The sequence below is a fragment of the Perna viridis genome, chromosome 10 (assembly GCF_037379345.1).
Source record: "Perna viridis isolate PV_CMFRI_1.1 ecotype Kerala chromosome 10, ASM3737934v1, whole genome shotgun sequence".
Lineage (NCBI taxonomy): Eukaryota > Metazoa > Mollusca > Bivalvia > Mytilida > Mytilidae > Perna > Perna viridis.
The window spans coordinates 1,162,325-1,178,463 of NC_142454.1; the positions used below are offsets into that span (position 1 = coordinate 1,162,325).

The 16,139-nt window shown below is 31.6% G+C and overlaps 1 protein-coding gene across 4 annotated transcripts; it reads left to right on the top strand.

Moving 5' to 3' along the window:
- Nucleotides 1-1,175: 1,175 nt before the first annotated feature.
- LOC148604080 (tetratricopeptide repeat protein 29-like) lies at nucleotides 1,176-14,874 on the top strand. Of its 4 annotated transcripts, XM_088548584.1 has the most exons (12): nucleotides 1,176-1,251; nucleotides 3,533-3,754; nucleotides 4,216-4,439; nucleotides 4,978-5,163; nucleotides 5,496-5,708; nucleotides 6,400-6,485; nucleotides 6,823-6,914; nucleotides 8,218-8,265; nucleotides 9,338-9,461; nucleotides 10,954-11,188; nucleotides 11,589-11,607; nucleotides 13,501-13,717. In XM_088548584.1, the coding sequence occupies exons 2-12, from the start codon at nucleotides 3,549-3,551 to the stop codon at nucleotides 13,574-13,576; spliced, it is 1,509 nt and encodes a 502-aa protein (XP_088404710.1). In that variant the 5' UTR covers nucleotides 1,176-1,251; nucleotides 3,533-3,548; the 3' UTR covers nucleotides 13,577-13,717. The 4 variants fall into 4 exon arrangements, with proteins under 4 accessions (XP_088404710.1, XP_088404711.1, XP_088404707.1 ...); XM_088548585.1 differs by lacking the exon at nucleotides 8,218-8,265 and having other exon boundaries at nucleotides 13,501-14,874; XM_088548581.1 differs by lacking the exon at nucleotides 11,589-11,607 and having other exon boundaries at nucleotides 13,501-13,828.
- The last annotated feature ends 1,265 nt before the right edge of the window (nucleotides 14,875-16,139 follow it).

Here is a 16,139-nt window from a genome sequence, read left to right on the forward strand (position 1 = left end):
CTAAAACAGGCCTAGCTACGCCCCTGTCATTATATGGGTCCACTGATCTACCATTCTCCTTCCATATCAAGAAGTATAACTTACTCTCTTGACATGCCTGTTTGATGACAGGTGACCAAGAGCGTTGTTTCCGCCGCTTTATGGCTTTTATATTTGGTTTTGATTTATTTGAGCTATTGTTAGTATATATATCACACAACTGTAAGATGAGAGAGTTTACAGACTCTTCAGGATTAAGACTACGTTCTAGGTTTTCAATGGAAGTAGAGACAAGTTCTTGATAAAGTTCAATGTCAACTTTTTCCCAGTTTATTTTATTACTCTGTATAGTTACTTCATCATCCGGTTTAAATATTTCCAGGTTCACCCTTAGGTCACCATAAACTGGATCGTGTTGTAACGTGTTAAGAGGCTCCCTCTCAAGTGTTTCGTAGTTACTAATGATTCCAAGTTTACTTTGAATAAAATAGTCAATTTGAGTCTTACTACTGCCATTTGGATGCCATTTGACGCTGGCAGATTTACATATTTGCTCATCTTGCATAAATTGGATCAGTAGTTTATCCCTTGTTGTGGGACAATCTCTATTCAGAGATGCATTCATATCTCCCGCAATTATTATTTCACAAGTTGGCCTGTATTTATGTATAATTTCTCTTAACACATCAAGCGAGTCTGCATATTCTAGGTAGCAGATGGCTTACCCCGACATGGCAAATAGCAAATATACTCCAATAAGAATTATTGGTGTAAATGTAGCATTTATCTTGACAGTTGCTATCCTTGGAGAACCATCCGGTTTTTCCTCTATAGTTTTACTTAAGTTATCTCGGTAATAGATGGCAATTCCAGCCATGCCCCTTGCACGTTGGAGTTGTGAGATCGGATCCATTTCACCCACACATCTGACGAGACACCGAAATCCTGGTAAAAAAGACTGCAGCTCAGATTTTTCAAAGTCATATAACCAGTGTTCTTGAAGGATATACGTTAAAGGGACGAGTTTTGTATGGTACGAGTAGTCATAAATTATTTAAAGCTATATTGATGTTTGTGAAGATTATTGTAAAGTAGAAAAAAAATATTACAATAAATAATTGCACAAATTAAATGGTTTTCAATCGACATTATGGAATTTTGATATTGTTATATCTATTTTAATATTTTGAATATTCACTGCGGAACAGCATTCTTCCTTGGCAACGTAAATTTAATGGAGGAAATGTGACATTATTTTGGTTTTCCCTCGAGGTAATATAAACAAAATGACTTGATCACAGATAATACTCGTTTTGTGAACTATACCATCGATATCGTCTACTTTTCTGTGACGTGTATGACAAATTCCCGATTGAAATTTGTTGGTTTAACCCCATGAAGTCGGAGATAGCTATCGTGATGTAGAATTTCATTGTTACTTGGTGCGCATTACCGTTAAGATAGGTTTGTCCGGTTACGGTTTGGTGTTTTTGGTTTGAATATGACACGAGGCAGGTGTAACCTACAAAAAGTCGAAATAGCAAGTTGGAGAGGCCCTATCACATACCTGTCTAGGCATGGCAAGTGTCACTATTTGTGGCCAGTGGCAGTGGGGGATATCCCCATGAGAACTGCAAAAGCAAAAGTTCCCTGAGCGATATTGACCACAAATTACAACCAAAGATTCAAATGAGTGGTGCATCAGATTTTGCCAGAATGCCACAAAACAACACGTTTTGAGGAATTTGAACCTGAGCCGGCTGAGGACTTTATCTCAAACCGCCATGGCCATTTTCAAAAGTTGGCAGCTATGTTGTCTCAAGATATTCAATTGTTATGTTGGGTGACATGTTATATAATATTAATGGTCAAGGAGCAGTTCTTGTCAGCAATTCTCGCTAACCAATTTTTCGTCTTCTCCTGTGAAACAAATTGATGCCCAAAATTTCAGAAAAAAACTTTAAACAGGTTGCTGATGTTTTGCTCTCAAAAATGACCTTTAATGCAAAGATTTTTATTTAGGAATAAAATTTTGGTGAAAAAAAAAACAGATTGGCAAGAATTGCTTCTGTATTGCAAATGGCAAGATCTATTCTCTGACCAGTACTTCTTGCCAAGCATTTTTTTGTCCTCCTGTAAAACAAAGCAAATTCATGCCCAAAATTTAAGAAAAAATATTGCACAAATTACTGATATTTTGCTCTCAGAAATGAGCTATTATGCAACAGTTTTCATTTAGGAATAATATTTTGGTGACATACACAAGGGATGCCTATGAGGGATGGTTGGAATGGAGCTATTGAATTTAGATAACATTTTACTATTATATTGCTAACTACAGTTTTAATATGAGACAGGTTGAACCTGAAACAATGCAGTTTAAATCATCTTAAGATACGTTTTAAATTGTCTTAATATATGTATGTGCTCTACACTTAGACTTTAATGGTGTGAAATGTCTTTGTGCATCCATAAAACTGATGATATTTGTCTCGTAGACATTTGGGTGCCATCTGCTCATTTTTTACTGTTTTGGCAACTCTTTCTTGGAAAAAGCTATGATTCAGTTTTTATTCATTCATTGAAGCTAGCAAATTTTGTTCAATACTGATTTGGTTCTCCTTTGCGTGTAACATAGTATACGAAAATAGTGCTGTCGTGATGCCATTTTTAAGTTTCTGAATGAAGGGGCTTACCAGATATTGATAATAATTGAATTTCTAGACATATACATATGGAGTGGACTTAGATTATAATACAACCATTTATGCTTCCTTCTGGAGAGTATTAAAAGCAGACAGCAGGTGATTCATGCCTGCCAAAAACCCACCCCACCTATTTTTATTTCTAATTCGGAAAGATTTACAGATCACAGAACCAGTCTGAGTCATTCAGTTGTTGCGCTATTGAGATAATAAATTATTTAGATTGTGTACAAAATTGGCACTTATTGCAAGAGTTATTGTTTTGGTTGATATTAGTGGCAAATGAATGTGTGGTTTCTCAAACATACATGTAGGTCTATTAAGGCCTATCATTTTGTAAAAATATAGCAAATATAGACTAAAAAAGCATCTTTTGTTTGGTGGCCTTCCTATACCAAGATGAATTGTTTCTATCACAGGCAGTGTCAGAAGTTTATATGGACTAGTACTTAAATAATATCTCTACTGTCTTGACCAAAGAGAATATCAGCGACTTCCAACAACACATGCTGTACATGTGCATCTACATGTATGTTAAAAATTAAAGCAATCTTTTACTAACTGAACCCATTTTCACAAAACCATTTTGAACCCTTCATGTTTCAATAGGACATTGTTGATGCCCCTTCCCTGTTTTATTTGTAAATGAATGCAGAGATACCAACATTGCAAAAAGATAATCCTTTTGTTTTACTGGGTAAGTTGCTGAATATCAAGCATTTTTTTATAATAGCCCAGAGAACAATTTTACTAGTAAGTGTCCGTCAAGGTAGGGTAGTGCCTTTTCCAGTTAGTAGAAAATGTCTTTTTTAAATATTTTTATTTTCATCTGCTCAATTTATTTATAGGCAAAAAAATTGAAATATGGCGGCAACTTTACCGCCCATCCACAGCAAAGGTCAGAATGGCAGTGCAACCAGAAATGTGTTCATGCCAACACCCCCAAGAGGGCCACCTAGTGGCAGATTACAGCCAATTAAAGTCCCAGGGAAAGCTGACCGGGAACTCCTGCTTAAGCAAGAAAAATTGAGACAGCAACAACCAGATCTTTCAAAGAGCCAGACAACAAGGTACATTGTAATATCATAGCTAGAGTGTTTGAGAAATTAGCTCAAATTTTAATACAAAAAATGTATGTAGTAAACAATAAATGCTATAAGAAATTTATATGGTCAAGATGTGATCACTTGCAGAGTATGACCAATTCACATGCATTGATCTGACAGGGTAATCTGTTATAGAAAATTGTAATGTTAAAAAGAATTGTCTTTCTGTTATGGCAAAATAAGTATTAATGATGAGCTTTTGTACTATGTATAACAAAAAAATGATGAAATATCAATGAGGTAACAGCCACATAACCAGCTATTGTACAATTACATACATATAGGTGTATTGGAGTTTACTATGAATTTATCAGAAGTTCAAAAATATTATTTCAAAAGTTGCCCAAATTTTACCAAAGTTACCATTTTAATACAAGTAGGGAATTTAATACATGTACAACCATGTCAAATCTTTTTTTTGACAGGTACAGGAATTCCTACAAACATAATTTATGTCTTGATATGTTACAAGATGGATATCACAAATCATTCAGTGAACTTTTTGCACTCATTAAACAACAAGAAGAAGAGAGACAGAGACAGGGTCCTGAATCTTTAATGTGGACAATGATCCTGCTAAAGGACCAACATGATAAGTTAGATATGTTAAAACAACATTTATGTAAAGCCGAGGAAGCAGAGAGGAAAGGTAAATCATATTTACTTACATGTGGTAAACCTTGAAACTTACATGGGAGATTTTGAAATTTCTGTTAAAAGGTTTACTTCCTAATGGGAGGTTGTTTAATTTTCTGTATTAAAAGGTCATGGCTAGTGTTTTGTGAAGAACATACAACTTCCTCCTGTTATTTGTCCAAATTAGAAGTGTCTTCTTCCTTCCAGAAGTGATACAAAGAAGTTAATTTGAATAGAAATAAATGAAATTAGTCTCATGCTGGAAAATGAACATAAAATGTTCTATAAGAAATGGTATTCCAGTTTAAATTAAACATCACAATTTATACACAGTGTAGCTGTGACAGTGTAATGGACCTCATTGCTGATATTTGTATACAGTAGGCAGTGTATAGAGTATTGTTAAATATATGTAACATATTACATCGAAGAATAGAACATTTATAGAATCATGGACATATACATCTTCCATAAGTACATTCTTTGTTCTGATATTTTTATCTATTTAAAATAGAATCTGATAAGAATGAAAGGTGTTATCTATGATATAGGTGATTTTGCTGAAGTGTACAGAAATCGTTATGAACTTGCCAGATATTTCCAATCAGGGGGAGACAAATGGTTAGCAGATCATTTTTTTACTACATGTTTACAAACTAGTGCTTTAGTGAAAGGTGACAATGGAAAAACACAGGCTCAAGGCTACCTTAATGTTGGATTAGCTCTTGAGGAACAAGGTGAGATTTAATATAGTTATATATAATTGTGTAATTAAAAATAAATCATTGTGAAGAATGAAGATTGGAACAATATCTCATACACCTTAAATGTAGAGGAGGTTAATTTAATTGGATCCTGGGATAGTTATTAATTACCATACATTTTTTAGAAAAGTGAGTTATATTTTTTTTCAAAAATAACATTTTTTGAATTCAAGAGCAAAAAATGACATAAGAAGAAACCAAAACAAACTTGAATTTTAAACACAACATGGATGTAATTATAGATTTACCGTATTATCAAACTGTTATAATTTAAAATGAAGACTTATATTACTTCCCCTTTACAGGTGACACATTAACAGCAGCAGAACATTTTGAGCAGTATTACAGACTGTCTGTAGATCATAAAGAATGGATACAGGCTGATGGTCTGACATTTCACACTGATGCATGTCACAATCTGTGGAGAATTTATTCATCTATAGCTTCAAAGCTAGAGGAGGAGGATCCAGAATTATCATTAGAATATTTGATTAAAGCTTTGAAATTAGCTACAGAGAGTAAGGGCATTGTTGAAATTTTTATGATAATCACAAATTGGCTACAGACAGTAAGGGCATTGTTGAAGTTTTTACAATAATCACAAATTAGCTAGAGAGAGTCAGGGCATTCATAAAGTTTTTACAATAATCACATGTATAGAGATATTAGTTTTATGGCTACATATTAAAGATTACCTGTATACACAAATATGATAAGACAAAGCTAATTAACACAATATTGTTTGGTTGATTTTTTATTAATGATTAATGTGATTTACTGGTTTGGAGATTTGTTTCAACCAGAATTATAAAGAAAAATGGAAATTTTAGGCATTTCATAGAAAAGTAAGCTTTATTACAAATGTAGATTTACTACTTGGGAGCATTTCTATTAGACACCTACTAAAGCATTATTAGTCCCCTACTGAAGGGGATTTTAGGTTTGTTGATTTGAATTTGATATTTTGTAACTTTATCATGACAAGTTACAATTCAGGTACTAGTTTTGTTCTGATTTATTGATTTTTTAATTGATGTGAAGAAAATGAATTCAGCTAGACAGTTTTCAACCTGTTTCTCAATTAACTAATATAAAATTCTTATCTTAAACAATGGACCAATTAGAATAGTTTAGATTCAATTAATCCTAAACTATTTTGAGAAGTTTTCATTCCATAATTCTTTAAAAAAGTTTCTTATTCTTGTATAGGTAATAACCGTGAGTTACAAGGAGTAGCTTCTTACAGATTGGGACAGGCTTATGAACAGAATGGAGATGGAGAAACTGCTTTATTGGTATTTATTCTCAGAATGTATCACTTTTTACAGAAATTGAATGTATATTCTAAAATGGTTTAAAGACATAGTACATAGAAGTATATAATGATCAGGATGTTCTAGTTTTGTACTAGGATGTGAAGTACAATATTGTATGCAATGACATAACTGTACCCGGTACAATGTATCATTCTTTTATATTGAAATAAAAATTTCTGTTAAACCTTCCATTTTTAACACCATGAAAAAGTTTGCTATTTATTACATTTTTCAAAATAATATGCTGAATATTTTAAAAGTATTACACAAAAAAAAAAACAGAGAGTTGTTTACATTACTGTTATGTATATTTCAGCATTTAAACAAATATTTAGAAATCTGTACTGCCCAGAGTGATAGTGAAGGTATTGGGAAAGCCTGTGATGCTATTGCCAAAGCTTATGCTAAGTAAGTTCTGTCAATATGTAAAGGTGATTCTTTATTCTACTAGAGCTATGAATATGTGTCTCTAGATTTTTTACTTACTTGTCTCTGTAAGTATTTTGTTCTAGTATAACATCTAGTCTTTGTGACCTTCTTCTGATACATTCAATTAGATTTTCTTGAATTTGAATACAGGATTTTGACATGATTTGATGTTTGTCATATTACACAAATATGTTTATAAACAAGTTTAAGGTGAGTTCATGAACTCAGTTTCCCCCCTTTTGCAAAGTGGGGCTGGGACTTAAAACTGCTGGGCATGCAATTGTGTGTCACTCCATCACACATTGTAAGGTCTATCATACCTACATTTCTCAAAAGATATTGGATAAAATTTATACAATAAGTTTGCTACCATGGATCTCTTGAAGAAGTTCCAAAACCAACAATGGCTTAGGTCTCACTAACCACTTCCGGGTCAAATGGCCAACCCCTATGTAGTATCAAAACACAGTTAACCTAGATCTACATGTATATATGCATTGTAAGTGCATTATTTGTGTGTATTTTGATCAAAAGTAGCTAATATAACCTGATCATATGTACTTTAAAATCATATTTGTGATTTACTACAGAAGTGTATGAACACTGTTTACATGTGTGAGTAAATAGCCTCCATGCTGTCAGTTAGCAGAAATTGTAAAAATGTGGATTTTCAGTATTATTTATTGAAGTAAATTTTGTAAAGAATTTCTACGATCATTGTACCATTAGCATAATGATTTTGAAAGCCTTCTTTTCCAAGTTTTGCAATGGTATGCAATTTTAAGATGTCATTTGTCTTGGGAATTCACATTGAAACTTTGAAAATTACTTGTTTAACGTGCAAAGTAATGAAAATGTTAGTGGTTAATGAGACCTTATTAATTTTGTGAGAGTTATCTCCCTTGGAAATCATATTGTTTAATATATGTATTATATATATTTGTGTTGCAGGTTTGGATGGATGGACTTGAAATATGTTTGTGCTTCAGATTTAATTTTGTTTAAAATTCATAATTTCCTTTGTTTGTTAGTTCAAGCTAAAAATACAGTGGCTATTTCGATAGAAATACTTTCATATACATTCCAGTAGGGTTCCTGTATTGGTCAGTTCAAACTAAACATTATTGGCTTTTTTTATTGAAATACCTGAGTAAATTTCAGTATGATATTTTGCAGAAAGTTTTCCGAGCAGGTTTAGTGCACGTGGAATTTTGAGAATTTGTGTGTGTCTTGATTTGTGCTTTATTTAAGGTGTTTTTCTAAAGATATATTTTCTAATTAGTATTAATAAAGAGAAGGAGAAGGAAGATGATCTGTGTCAAGTTCAGGAGTATGTCAAGTTGTTAATCATTGTGTTATCTGATAATTATTTAATTTTGAATGTTTAGTTTCTGTTAATTGTTCTATGATTTAAAATTCTTAAAACCAATTAAAATATTGTACAGTAGGTAATAGTTCTCATGTATCAATTGTGTGAAATTGTTAAGTCAAATGTCCAATGTCAGATTTTTTTTTAGGGAGATTTTTGGACGCCAATAGTGCTTAACAAATTTTTAACTAACAGTTTTAAAATCTTTTTTGCTCCCAACAGGGGGTCATAATGACCCTTGGGTTTTTTTTTTCAAGTTTAGAAGTCATATATTATTTACCTACTTTTTTTAATAGGAACATATTGTACAGTACATTTAAAATGGGAACATATTGTACAGTACATTTAAAATGGGAACATATTGTACTGTACATTTTAAGTCATTTATAATGGGAACATATTGTACAGTACATTTTATCTGTTGGGTTATTTGTTTTATACCATATTTGTACCCCTTAAACTCATTTGAAAGCATTTGAACAATCAGTTTAAGCCATTGAATTTTTATATAGAGTTAAAAGTTTATCTTTTTCTGTTTCTGTTAAATGCAAAAAAAACTTTCTTTGATTTCTATTTATGAAAGGATTGAAAGTTCTTATCTTCTTTTATTGTGTGGTAAGGTTTTACTTTATAACTATTTAATTGAATGCTCTTCACTTAAGATTCAGAATTTATTAAAAAAACAACAACAAAAACAGTTTGCATACAAAATCGTGTAGATGATTATATATGGGCTTAGGAATCTTTTAATATTTACATATTGATTATTTTGGGACTCTTTTACTGATTTATAGAAAGCAGGTTCCAGTATCAAATATGTAACCAAAAATGTTAAATGATATTTATTTGTTTCTTAAAATTGTAGAAAACTGAAGTAGTCAGATTTAAAATGCTTTAAAGTCTTATGTTAATACATCATTCAAGCGATTTATATCTTGTTAGTGTTTTCATTTAGATTCTAGAATCCATTTTTGTATTACAGCGCTATAACCCATATGTTTCATTTTAATTTTTTAAATATTTTTTTTTTCAGACAAGGAAAAGTAGAAGATAGTATAAGCTATCTAAAAAGATTTGTAGAGGTGGCAGAGAAAAGTGGTGAGGAAGTTGCCCTCAGCAGGGCTTGCCAGAATCTAGGCAACATCTTTAACTCACTGGTAGGTAAAAAAAACTAATTAGGCATAAAGATCTAATGATACAGATTTTAGACTAAAAGCAATTACAATTTACAGTAATCAAATACTCTGTTTATTTCTTATTTTAGAGAGATTCATGAATAATCATTACATTTTGTACAGTTGTATGGAATAACAGGTGTGTGACATTAACAAAAAGAAAACAATGTCAGTATGCATTATTAGAAATTAAACACTGTCACATGTCAGATGTGGTATTGTCACAGTATTTGTTGGGAGTTAAACATTGTGTGGAGAAGTTCTTATTTTCTAAAGTTGTCCAAGTACTCATTAATATAAACTCCAAAGTCATTAATAAAAAGTCCAAGAATTTATTACAGTACATGTATGTTCCAGTATTGTTGTTATTAAGTTCTTTAAACATATTTGGTTGTATTAAAATAATGGAGGCTGATACTATAGGATTAAACAGCTATTTTCGGTTGTTCATGCATGTATGAAAGGATCTTGGAGCTTCCAAACTCAATGAGCAGCCAAAGGCCATTCATGTAATGTTTGGGAGTGGAGAGATCTGTTCATACATGCATGAATGAGCAATAATAGCTGTTTAATCCTTATAATTCTATCCTGACATATGGGAATTATTTTTTTTTAATGTGTTAAACTGGTAAATGTTTTTATAGGATCTAGTTCTGGGACAATTTAATTTTGGGGCGAATTTACCTGTAGTTAGATTTGTTGAAACATTTATAAATTTCCCTGAGCTGAAAATTACTCTCTGTAAACAAACTTTATTGGTAAAATCAGTGTGGATGTAATAAACTAGTCTCATGGCTATATTATGCTGTTTAAGTCATTGCCACTATATGTCATACCATATAATGTCATTCTTTTTTAGCCATAAAACACAGTTTTGAAAACCACCTTGTACAGTTTGATGTTAGTTTTAAATGTTATAAGTTATGGTCTCTCTTTGTGGTTTTTCTATAAAACCTAATTTTTTCATACTAGTTTTTGTATAAAGAATTCAGAAATTAATGCAAGAATTATTTAGTATCCACCTATATGATAAAAAAAGATTTTCCACAATAGGGTTTGTAAGTCTTGTTCTAGTTTCAGTTTCCGATGAGAACATATTGAAATCCTATGACCGATCTGCATTTTTTTGTTTACTTCCAGGAATCGAAATGCTGCATCACAATGCAAAATCTTCTATTTTATGCTTTTCCTAACATTCTTATCCTGTAGAACTAGATATGTTTCATTTTTTATTAGTATTTTCCCACAAAAAGATATTTTGTTTTTATTATTGAATCCAGTGCTATGTTAATGACGAATCTGCATGCATTTGAATGGTCGACGAGATCCCATTCTCATGAAACAACAGAGTCATGTGACGAGACTTAAATACCCTATGTAATAGGATAATATTTAATATTTTCTTAAAGTTTTCTTTGAAAAAAGCATTTCCAGGTAAAGAATGGAATATAAAACTGCAATCTATCTGTTACAGGGGAGATACCCAGAAGCTACAGAGTACTTCAGTAAATCATACAACCTATCACGGTCCATGGGTGATAAAGAAGCCATTAATACAAATAGAGTACAATTTGGTATCGCTATGGCTCATAAAATGATGAAAGGTATCGACAGTCACATGGTTATGGGAACTCGCCCTGCTTTAGAAAGACTTATCGAGTGGAAGAATGCTCGTGCTGATGAATTTGAGAAACCCTTCCCAGAACCTAGTATGTCTACATATTATGATGCTTGTTCAGATGAATGAGTACATTTTTTTTTTTAAATTCATTATGATCATCTCTGTATAGGGAGGTCAATAAAAAAAAAACTGTGTTTTCAGGCCTTTGCTTTTACAGTTCTTTTTTCTCAATATCTTACCAGTAAATTTTATATATTTGAAACATAAAATTGATTGAAATGAGTAAAATCAATCCTACAAAAAAATTCAAAATTTCCTGAAAGATTATTTTAGTGTTCTCACAAAATTACAAAAGAATTTGTTTTCATATTTTATTAAGCAATTAGATAAGTCAATTTGCTTAGATAAGTCAGTTAACAAAATCTTAGAAGGAAATATTGTTTTGAATTGTTTCTATTGATATAACTCCTGTTGATTGTCTTTCTCAGTCCCTGAATGGGAAAAGAGGTAAGAACAAGAATGGCATGTGTTCTAATTAATAAAGACATTGTTTTGATGCTGAATTATTTTCAGGGATTATTTGATTTTATGACTGTTTGTAACAGGCTTATTACTTTGTATTGGACTTTCTGTTAAAGTTGATTATTTCCTTTTATAAATACATGTATCTTAATAAGATTAAAATTTAGTGCAATTTGTTATGTCTATTAATATGTTTTAACATATTGTCTTGTTTAAAAATTGTTTTGTATGACAGGGAAATCCTACAATTCATTAACATTATTGTTCTTAGTAGACATTTGGTTTTTATACATAAACTGAGTGTAAAGGGAAGATTAGGATTGGATTTTTAGGATTTCTTTGATAAAGTGAATCTAACCATATATATAGATATAGGAGTTTTGGACTGTTTTTTCAGGTTGTGCCAAAATGTTCAAATTATAATTTTAACTTTAATATTAAATGGGTTATTGAGATTCTCTGATAAGCTTAATCAAACCAATATTTAAATTTTAAGTTATGAACCATATAAAAAAATGTTGTTTTTTTTTAGCTCACCTGGCCAAAGCCATGTTAGCTATTGCCATCACTTGGCATCTGCCGTTGTCGTCTGTCGTCAACAATTTCTCAAAACTCTTCTCCTCTGATACTACTTGACTAATTGGAACCAAACTTGGTATGAATGTTTGTTAGGGTAAAAAAAATGTTGTGGGGATTTTTGATCCTTTGAAAAACATGGCCACTATTACTTTAAATAGAACACAGGGGTCAGACAGTAGTTTATCACATATGTCTCCAAAACTGTAAAGTTTAGCCAAACTCTTTCAAATACTGAAATGATCCTTATTATAGGGCCTTCAGAAGTCTTCAGGGATCAAAGTTGTCAAGTGACTCTTTGTAATAGTTATTGCCCTTGAAAGTTGGAATTTTTTACAGTTTTCATCCAATATCTTGAAAACTATAATAGATAGAAAGAAACTACCAATTGCTGAAATGGTCCTTATGATTAGTCCTACCAAAGTCTTCTTGAGTCAAAATTGTTGGACAACTCCTTGTTAAATTTATTGCCCCTAAAAGAAAACTTTAACCAGGTGAGTGATTCCGGCTCCTGGGAGCCTCTTGTTTAGTTCTTTGACTGATCTCAGTCATAAACCTTTGCTGTGTTCAACATTTAAGCACAATTCAGGATCAAAGTTATATCAAATTGTTGAATGTTGTGTCCATACTTGGCCAAGATATCTCTGTTACATCTTCAGTCATATCAAGCTGCTTGGAGTATTTTATTGTAGCTTCGATTTATTTTTTTGTGATTTGAGTTTAACTGTAAAGGTTGTGATATAACTTTGTCAAGTTGAACTACTCTGTATATAAATTGGTGAAAATATTGATAAACTGTAAACTATAGGAGGGTCAATTAACTATGAAGAAAATTACCTTTTATTATTTTCAAGATTTTATTTAGCTAAATGACACAGAATACAATTCATTTCTATTTTGTCTATACTTATTTAAAACTGGTAGTATTTTCTATTGAATACATACTAATTAATACGAAGTAATGAAGTTATTATCAGTTGAAAAAATAAAAAAAAAATATATTTTTTTTTGTTGCATAGTAATTTGGTATTTATATTGTGTAATACCATTATTTTAGGAAATTTGTGTACTTCTGTGACTATTCCAAGTAAAATGTGCATTGTAGATTTGTGCTTGAAGCTGTCAGCTTTCAAAGTTTAAAGTCTGTAAATGCTTTTTATATTTTATAAAGATTCTGATAAATTCAAAGGAGAACTAATATGTGTTATCCAATAGAGCCATAGTTACTATTGAGGTCTTAATGAGTTCATATCAAATGTACTTTAACCAATGATAATAATTATCTTGTGCAATTTATTGTAGAAAAAGAAGAACCAAAACCCCGAGAGCCAACACCCCCTCCTCCCGTGGCTCCAGTGGAAAAGGAGGAGGAAAATAGCGAGGAAACACAACCTCAACGAGAGGAAGAAAAGGTCGAGCAAAGTCAAACTAAAACTGAACTTACTGATGATACTTCCACTGTAACTGACCAAAGCTAAAATAACTTCAGGATTTATCTTAATTGGTAACATTATAATGGAAAATAAAAGGAGTCTCATGTGAACATAAAAACTTCTAAGACCATCATAATTGCTACATCATTCATATTTATGGACATATTTTTGTATTTCATATGAATTACAATTGCTGTTCAGTTAGTTTGCTGCTGTTAAGAGATGAATTTTACACAATATTATTATACTACTGTGGCACTTTGCTAAACCAAAAGTACCTCTTTGGTTCCAGTACTTAGGTTTATAATTTCTTACGTCTAATTCTGGCAGGGAACTTGAGAGGTTTAGATAGGTACCACTGTACTATATATATAGCCACAAATAATGTTATGAAATAAGAAAGTAAAAATATTGAATTATCCATGTGTTTTATGTGGTTCGTTCTGTTACTGTCTTATCATCTTTGTCATCTGCATATATTTGTCATGAGTTTGTTTAATGCATATTTATAAGTTTTACAGTCAAGGCACTAATACTTTTGTGAAAAAAATAAGACTGATTTGTCTTTTTAGCTGTTCACTCTACTACTGTGTCTAATTGTTCATTCTGATAACTCTGTTCTTTAGTGCTGTTAAAATGGACTTTTGTTAAAGTTGAAAGCTTTCAATAATTTCAAAAGAACTTAAATTCAAGGTATATGATATATTTTCCTACTTAAATTGAGTTGTTGTCATTATTCTGCATAGTTATCTTTTTAGACCTGATTCTTTTGTAAAAGCACCACTAACAGACAAACTGAAATCAATGATGTATATTTTTTTCATTATTACTTTTTAAAAGAAGATATTAGAATTAGTTCACAAAGAACAGGCATTATTTTTATTCATATTGCTAGAAATATTTCTCTCAGATTCCGTCCATTTCTAAATATGTTTTTCTACCTTCAATATCATGATTATTTACTCATGGTTGCCAATAATCCTAACTGCTGATTTTATTAATATTATCTTGTTGTCTTGAAGACTAAGATATATATTTTTCTCAATGTCCTGAAATTCATGTTCTATCTTAATCTGTTATTTTGTTACTCATTGTAAATAAGACAAGATCTGTGATAATACTATTGTGAAGAAAGTTTATGTCTATACATTTATACTGCTATAATTTCTGTCAGGAACATAATGCTGATCTTATATAGTTTCTGATTGAAGGAATTATGACAAATAAAACTATAGAAAATTAATATGCTTTCAATTTTATTTGAAGAAACAAAACTCATTGAGACTTCAAAAAATAATCAAACAACTGTAGATTAACTTCAACATACATTTTGCTACTTCATCGTTACCTTTTAGAACTGATTTGGTATGTTATTGCATTCATTTTAAATAACCAGTAGTTTTATACTGTGTGGATTTTCCACAATCAGAGATAATAAATTGGCAAATGAATACTACATCAAAAGGATGAGTTTTCAGTCTATGATGTTACCATGATGTTACCACATCTAAAGGATGAGTTTTCAGTCCATGATTTTACCATGATGTTACCACATCTAAGGGATGAGTTTTCAGTCAATGGTGATACAACATCTAAAGGATGAGTTTTCAGTCCATAATGTTACCACATCTAAGTGATGAGTTTTCAGTCAATGATTTTACCATGATGTTACCACATCTAAAGGATGAGTTTTCAGTCCATGATTTTACCATGATGTTACCACATCTAAGGGATGAGTTTTCAGTCGATGGTGTTATCACATCTAAGGGATGAGTTTTCAGTCCATGATTTTACCATGATGTTATCACATCTAAGGGATGAGTTTTCAGTCAATGGTGATACAACATTTAAAGGATGAGTTTTCAGTCCATAATGTTACCATATCTAAGGGATGAGTTTTCAGTCAATGGTGATACAACATTTAAAGGATGAGTTTTCAGCCCATAATGTTACCATATCTAAGGGATGAGTTTTCAGTCAATGGTGTTACCACATCTAAGGGATGAGTTTCAGTCGATGGTGTTACCACATCTAAGGGATGAATTTTCAGTCAATGGTGTTACCATGTCTAAGGGATGAGTTTCCAGTCGATGGTGTTACCACGTCTAAGGGATGAGTTTCCAGTCAATGATGTTACTACATGCTTGTATTTATATTCTCCACTTGCAAGCTTTGGATAAATGATATAAGTTGTGTCCATCCTTCCGGCTGTACTCTCATTCTGTAGCAGGTACCCTTCTATTATCCATCACTCCTTCAGCGCCAATGAATGGAATATGATAAAACTTTCACAGAATATTTATGTAATATTGAAAATGTATGCTTTGATCTCCATGCTTTTAGGGTGTTTCCATAGCAAGGCATGGACTTTGTCCCTTATGAATATTGGGTACCCATTTCTTACCTGTAGCATCTCCTACATCAGTGAATGGAATTGAATGTGAAGTTTCTTTTTAGATTTTGATCTAAATGTTTTGTTCTCACTAAGCCAATCGTGGATTTTGTCAT